At 31.6% G+C, this 7,626-nt stretch overlaps 1 protein-coding gene across 2 annotated transcripts; it reads right to left on the reverse strand.

The window, feature by feature from the left end:
- Positions 1-1,848: 1,848 nt before the first annotated feature.
- Positions 1,849-7,126, reverse strand: LOC105763851 (aspartate aminotransferase, cytoplasmic). 2 transcript variants are annotated; one of them, XM_012582265.2, is made up of 12 exons: positions 6,896-7,119; positions 6,029-6,100; positions 5,516-5,577; positions 5,358-5,441; positions 4,988-5,087; positions 4,791-4,911; positions 4,324-4,487; positions 4,109-4,246; positions 3,816-3,937; positions 2,838-2,932; positions 2,239-2,359; positions 1,849-2,136 (listed from the first exon to the last, which is right to left on the reverse strand). In XM_012582265.2, the coding sequence occupies exons 1-12, from the start codon at positions 6,992-6,994 to the stop codon at positions 2,034-2,036; spliced, it is 1,281 nt and encodes a 426-aa protein (XP_012437719.1). In that variant the 5' UTR covers positions 6,995-7,119; the 3' UTR covers positions 1,849-2,033. The 2 variants fall into 2 exon arrangements, with proteins under 2 accessions (XP_012437719.1, XP_052489584.1); XM_052633624.1 differs by lacking the exon at positions 1,849-2,136 and having other exon boundaries at positions 2,336-2,482; positions 6,896-7,126.
- Between the last annotated feature and the right edge of the window lie 500 nt (positions 7,127-7,626).

Below are 7,626 nucleotides of genomic sequence, written 5' to 3' on the forward strand. Positions count from 1 at the left end.
GCTTTAGCACACTCAAACTCACGTCCTCCTACATTGACAACAATATTACTGCCAACTGATCTAAGACTCAATCAACAACTAAAATATTGTTTTAATTAACTTGTATGACAAAATTTAAGCTTTCGAAACTATCACAAAAGTTTCAATTCTCAATAATAAAACAATAAGAATTATTTTAAATCACTATTTAGAGCTTCAATTTGACCATAAGTCTCATATTGGAGTTCGAATTTTTCCTAATTGGTCCCATATTAGGATGTGAACTAAACAATTGTTCACTAACTGTTATTACATTAGGGTCCGAACATTAGGATTTTAAAGAAAATATCAAAGACCTAGACAAAAAAATTGAAACCCTAATGTGAGAGAAATTATCAAATTCAATGATTAACTTATAAAAAAATCAAACATCAATATAGGAGTAACTACAAAACCTTAATGTAAGAATAATTGTAAAGTTGAAGCCTAAAAAATCTAACCCTAATATTTTTATATTGTTCAAATTTCCTTTTATTAGTGAAATATATAAACCAAACTCAAATCTAAAATATTATATTCAAAATCTAATATGTTATCAGTGTGACCAAATATAGCAAATAATATGATTGTTAAATAAGCCTATTCATAATTTATTTATTATCTATATTATTATTTAAGTTTTAATTGAATTAGCATCACGAGTTAATTGGATACCAACTTGATTAGGTAAATTACGAAATTTCTTCCTGTAATTAAAATAAATTATATTACTTGAAGGTGTTTTAATCTTTTATTAAAAAAACTTACATGAGCTTAAGTTGAACTTATGCTATTTAGCAATAATAAAATATTAACTTCACCACTAAACCAAACATTTATTTTAATATAATATTTACATTCTAATTTTATTATACATACTTTATTGTGTCATCTCCATCAATTATATATCTATCAATACTATTATTTAAACCCGTAGTGATTTAGTGTCATGAGTCAACCGCCATCAATTCGGTTAGAAAATTATGAAAATATTCTTTTGTAACTAAAATAAGTTATATTATTCCATGGTAGTTTAATCTTTTTATTTAAAATAATAATAATAAATTGATTGAGTTGGTATCACAAGTCAACTTGTCACTAACTTAAGATTGATGGCACCAATATAAACAATTGTAGTGCATTTAATATTCTTAATATGATATATTTACGTGTTTAAATTTCATTTTATTCACAATTTAATTTAAACTTTCTATTTTAATATCATACATATTTTATGTATTATTAATTAGTTTTAAATATACGTTTTGTTATTATTGTATGTTATTTTAAACTAAAATTTATGTTTTAAGTATATAACTTCTACACAAATACGCGTGGGATAGAATTTGTAATTATCTTTTAATATCTAGAAAATAAAAGTTGTACATGTTTGAATAAAGAGTGTTATTTGTATTAGATTTTGTTCCACAAGAGAAAAACATAATGCTAAAATTACATTTATAAAAGAATTAATAAAAATTGAGTTATAAGTAAAATGGTAAATGCTAAAATTACATTTATAAAAGAATTAATAAAAAATTGAGTTATAAGTTAAATGGTAAAGTGAATTTGGACCTTACAAACATTCCATATAAAAAGTAATAAAAGATGAAAATATCATTATATTAATATTCAATCCTTTATTAATAAATAACTTTTAAGTTATTTATCGATCAAGTTTATATCGAGTTGACTCGTGACACTAATTAAATCAAATACTCATTCAATCACTTATTAAAAAAGACTTATGAATAATTTCTTTGATCAACTTGATATTAGGTTAACTCGTGACATCAATTCAATCAAACACATTATATATAAGTATAGATGTATGGTATCAAACTCTGTTTCTTAAGGGCCATCATAGTCATAAATGAATTGGAAAAGTAATTGTAAGTTGGACATCAATGGTCATGGTTCAAAGCCAGTGTAACCGATCCCCTCCCCAAATTTGCAATGAAAAAATAAAAAGCCAGTTGATCCAAAGCAAAAGGGTAAGGGTGAAAAATACAAGTCTAGGCTAAAGTACTGGATGGAAGAGAGCTTATAACTGCATCGTGTATTGCATCTGCAAAATATGGAACTGCCTTTGAACTTAGGCCTCCAATGTTAATCCTCCTGAAACAAAGTTGATAACCATAAATCCCAGTATTGATGAGGGAACTGATTTATTAAGATTATTGCTTATACAGTAAATGAGTAGCTGGAAAAATCTTTTACCCATCAGATGACATGTAGATATGGTATTCTCTAGTCAGAAAGTCAACTTGATCCTTGTTCAATCCGGTGAAACTATACATTCCCACCTGCTTGATAATATGGCTCCAGTCACCTGGGGTCCCTGCCCGAAAAAAGGAGAAGGATGTACCCTGAAGTTTAGGTCAAACCACCAAAATTTTGGGTTGAATGATTGAAAACAACTCATCCTGCATTTTCTCTTTTGCAATGGAGGTTTGAGATGGATCTGTTATGTGAATGAAATGGTCAACACATATATGCTTAGTTTGGTAGGGGTATTATTTTTTACACATTTTTTAGTATATGAGTTAGCAATAAACCAATTCAACTGGTAATATTTAATCACTCTCATGAGTTACTGTTAGCAAAGGGACGGAAAAATTTTCGTTTATTTGGAAGAGGTCTTATTTTTTACCTAGAGTTTTTACTCATCTTTCTAATTTCAAGCTTAAATTTGTATAGGCTATTCTTTTTTTTATGTCTAATTATTGTAATACGTATGTGATAAAAAAGTTTTTTTCTCGTGTTATTCTACTAGTAACCAAATGAGGCAATAGTGTAAAGAGTTTACAATCGATTACCTTTGTTGCATAAAGAATCATAGAGTTGGCGGCGTACTTGGACCAGTCGATCTCTCATCGCCTTCAATTCGTTAGTCCATTTTTGGTACAAATCCCTGCAACAGGTTAAGAATTAACAAACTTTGAGGCAAGGTTTAGACTTGGACCATGGATTCCATGCCAAGATAATTGTTCATACACCGTTTAGATCAAAACATTCTAAAACATGGGGTTAACTGGAGGGATTGTGATTTTAATATGTTGTGGATCTAAATATTTGAGAAAGCATTTACAGGTACAGAAAGGAGGAAAGAAGAAGGGGAAAGCTAAAGAGAGGATACAAATTCATATATTTTCAAATGATAAACCTAAAAGCATTGTTTCTCTTTTATACTAGTATTGACTAGTTCACATTAGTATCCCAATATTACCTTTAATGAAATGTACATTTACAATCTAACCCAACAAATAACAAAAGATAGAATTAGGCTTGTATGGCAATAAGCCAAACGGTTTTTCATATTGCTACTAGGGAAAAATCCAATCTCATTCATATTCTCTAAATACAAATTGATTCAACCGAGTTATACTGATTAGAAATTAAAGTTGAAAAAGTTATATATCATAGTTATGATCCTAAATTATACATACTTAATTTTTTGACATCCCATCTTCAGAAAAGAGAGATTTACTTTATCTAAAATGCTAATATATTAATTTGGAAGATCAAAACCATAAGACTTGAAGATTTCAATATATCAATGGATTCAAGTATGCTTCCACATTAAATTTTTGTTCTTAATGATCTGACATGACATCTCTTGGTTTATTAAGATTTATATCAGACTTTTATGGTCCTAACACTTTAGCTTTTAAGGTCCTAGAACAGTTCGCATTTTCTTGCATGAAACAAAAATTTGCAACTTCAGAATGTCATTGCCACATTCACAAGAAAGACACTGAGTGACTAAAAAGTCTATGACTGAATTATTTTATTACCTATCCTTCAGAATGGCAGTAACAATGGCTGCACCATGAATGGGCGGGTTTGAATACAAGGGTCTTATGATCAGTTTGAGCTGGCTTTCAACCCGCCTTGCCACATCAGCTGTTTTGCAAACCTAAATCCACATTAAGGATGATAACCATGGTAGTGAGAAATACGCAGATATTTTAAAAATATTGTTCTCATATAAGAAACATATTTGATTCTTCGGAAAAGGAAAATGTGACTGCATGGTCATACATGGAGATAGATATTAACTATGAAGAGTTCTATCAAAACATCTTACAATGCTAAGCGAACCAATGCGCTCCCCATAGAGTCCCATATTTTTTGAATATGATTGAGCCACAAAGCATTCGCCGCCATCACAACCAAACATGCGAATGGATTGTGCGTCATCATCAAGATTTCCACTTACCAGACCCTACAAGCACAGTCCATCAATCACTAAATGAGGTTCAAGCAGAAACCTAAAGCCATATAGATTTAGTAGTTTCTTACCTGATAAGCACAGTCAAAAAAAGGCAATAGGCCTCTCTGTCGCACTAACTGCCTGATCTGTTCCCACTGCTGACAAGTCGGATCAACACCAGTAGGATTATGGCCACAAGCGTGGAAAAGCACAATGGCTCCAGTTAAGGCAGACCCAAGATCTTCCAAAAGGCCTATCAAACACCAAGATGAATTATCTTAATCCATGAGAACAATGAAGACAATCATTTCCAGTGCAAAATAAAAATACTGCCAAATGGTGATGTTATGACCATTTTAGTGTGAATTGGCGTTCAGTGAAGGAAATTGAAAAGAAATTAGGTATATCTTGCATACAATACCCAAATTCATATGCATAATAAGCTTAATTCTTAAACCTATAATAAACATGATATACTGAACTGGTGATTCAAATCAAATTGCAGTTGCAACATGAAGTTTCAACAAATGGAAGTTGCTCAAAATGAAGTGGAGACCTTGAAAGTCTAGCACAAGTGTTTTGGGGTCATAATATCGGTAAGTCTTCAAAGTTAACCCTGCCGCAGATATCAGATTTGGATGATTTCCATATGTTGGCTCAGGAAGGTAAACCACATGCTGCAAAAGAAGGTGGACGATAAGGTTAAGCAGTCCACTCATAACACATAAACCAATATGGTGTGAAGTCCTTTACTTGGTGGTAATGTTTTGCTAAAAATTCAGCTCCAACCCTCAGTGATAGACAACCAGAAACACATTGGACAGTAACCACTCTACTTTCCTTGATGGCAGGGCTTTTCCGAACAATGATATAAGCAGCCAACAACAGAAAAACAACTTCAGCTAAAATCAGAGTTTAAAGAAACCGGAAAATGAAAAAAAATGGGTTCAGGAATAGCCTAATAATAACTGAGCTTGCAAATTGCTATGCTTTCTGAACATTGAGTACTGCAGCCTTGCTAATAACCAATCTTATAGTTAAAATTTTATTTCTCTAATTTTCTTTTTTCCTACATTAAGAAAATTGATCTAATAAATTCGAAACCAGGCTAGTATTCTTGTACCTGCCAGAGCCAAACATTAGCTTAGCACTTAATTTATTAAATTCCGGCATTCCTGTTATAGGAAGATACTCCTTGTCAGCAGACCTAAATATCAGATAAATTAGAGTTCAGTCATGACTCAAGAAGTTATGATGGCAAAATAATAATAAAATACCTACAGATCATTAGCTAGTGCCTGCTCCACTTGTTTAACAACATTTAATGTATGGCATTTTCCCTCCTGTCGTTCAACGAACAAATCCCATCCAGAAAATTGTTTCCGTCAAAGAAAAACAAGCGATGTGATATAAGGAAATGCTCGTGGAAGTTACTTTCTACTAATATTAATCCATGATTATAACAGTTACCGACCAGCTGATAACAGCCTAATACAACTGAATGCTAAGGTAGGATGTTTATTCAACTAAAAAAGATACCTGAAAGAACCAACCTTGCAACAATATCATGACTTTATTTTACTGGGAGAAGTGGGTGATAGGAATGACCCTATTTCTGTGCAAAGACTATAACACATGATCGAAAAACACATTCTCCAGGAGCATGCCAAAATCTTGAAATACAAAGATAAAGTATAGCAACCCCATATAATAAGTATTCTATCCGGAAGTATACTTGCAATGGTCAATGTGGGTAAGAAATATCATTAATTGGCAGAAGTTACAAACACTCACCTCTGTTCGATAAACACCAATACCCAAATGCAGCTTATTGGGGCAGGGGTCCTTGTTGTAAGCAGCTGTTGTCTTTTTTCATATAATATAAAAGCATTAAAAACAAAATAACGTGTTAATTATTGAAGCAACAAAAAGAAGGCAAGCTGCAGTGTAAACCTGTTACCAGAGATTGCTCTCTCCATCAAATTTCGAATTGGTATGCACGATCCCAATCAGGGAACGCTAGCAATCCAATTCAGTAAAACTAACGACATTAATATATAGCTTATTATAAAATTATTGAGTAAAACAAACAATTATATATAAGTTCCAAAACAGAAAACTGAAGGAACCGGAGAAGACTACATTATTGAATTAGTTCTATAAAAGTAACGACTTGCGTACTAGATCGATCCACGTTCAGTGTCACACTAGTGTAACTAATTTATCAAAATACTTGTATTGCTAAAAAAAGATCAGAAATGCTAGAGAACTTCATATAAAACATCCATTTTTGTCTATCTAACGTTGACATATTCTATACCTGAAAATCAGTGTCAATGACAGTTTCAAGCCTAAAGATATAGCTTTCTAATTTTCAATTAGAAGACGGGCACATTTAAGAACCAATTTCAAGCACAATTCAGGAGCACAATAGTCAAAGCCCAGTTGAAGCGTTGAAATGATCTTGAACCAGGTTGGACTTATCAATTCCTAATTCAGCATATACTATAATGGACGAAAGAGCACTGAAAAATACTTCAAAGCAGTGAAAAAAGCTAAAACTTCTTTAATTGGAAGAACACAGAACAGTACAGTAATGGAGTGAGGAGACACTGACTAAAACAAGTTGCAAGAAATATGCAAAACTTTCAAAGCCAATACCGCGTAGACTGGAATATCCGGAGCAAAGGTAATGTCCTGAAACAGAGAATCGCCATTTGAGTGGATTCTGGTCGGCTCCATAGGCTTTAGATGCTCCATAAGAACGATGATGCAGTGAAGAGGTAAATTAGGAAACTATTATGCTTATGATTCATAAAATTATCCGATTTTCAGATTTGAGTTTTAAATGGGCTGGAAATATATTTTATACGAAGGATTGTCGGCAGAAGTCCCACTCCCACAAGCACTATCATCCTAGTAGTCTAATTTCATTTTGTTCTCTACTTCCCTTTACTCAAAAAAATATTAAATTAAGTCCATTTTGTTATTGTTATCGGTACAAGAAAACATAAATTTGAGTATGCTGAAGTAATCTTTCTATTTAAGCTATTTAAGGATTGAGGATAAGTTATGGTTTATTTTTGTATCAAAATGATCAGATAAGGAGCTAGGAGTAATTCTAAGCATTGTATAAAAAATTATAACAAAAACCTATAAAGAGATTAATATTAAAAAATACTAAATTAATTCTTCTACATGGAAAATAGTACTTTTGATAATCCGTTTAATGGCCATATTTTTACTATTATTTTAATTAATTTTAGATATGAGTTTTAGCTAATTTAGGGTTTAATTTCTATATAAATTTAACAATTGTTGAATGTGTTGGAAAGCGGATTGATATGTAGATTGTATGAAAAATTTAGCACGTAAGCTTAAGTTGACTTAAA

Source organism: Gossypium raimondii, chromosome 7 (genome assembly GCF_025698545.1).
Source record: "Gossypium raimondii isolate GPD5lz chromosome 7, ASM2569854v1, whole genome shotgun sequence".
NCBI lineage: Eukaryota > Viridiplantae > Streptophyta > Magnoliopsida > Malvales > Malvaceae > Gossypium > Gossypium raimondii.

Coding starts and splice junctions, on each gene's coding strand:
- LOC105763851 (XM_012582265.2), bottom strand. CDS start 6,994: ATGGAGCATCTAAAGCCTATGGAGCCGACCAGAATCCACTCAAATGGC. Junction 3,938..4,108: donor GCATTGGTTCGCTTAGCATT/GTAAGATGTTTT, acceptor ATGTGGATTTAG/GTTTGCAAAACAGCTGATGT. Junction 2,933..3,815: donor ACTGCCATTCTGAAGGATAG/GTAATAAAATAA, acceptor AACCTGTTGCAG/GGATTTGTACCAAAAATGGA.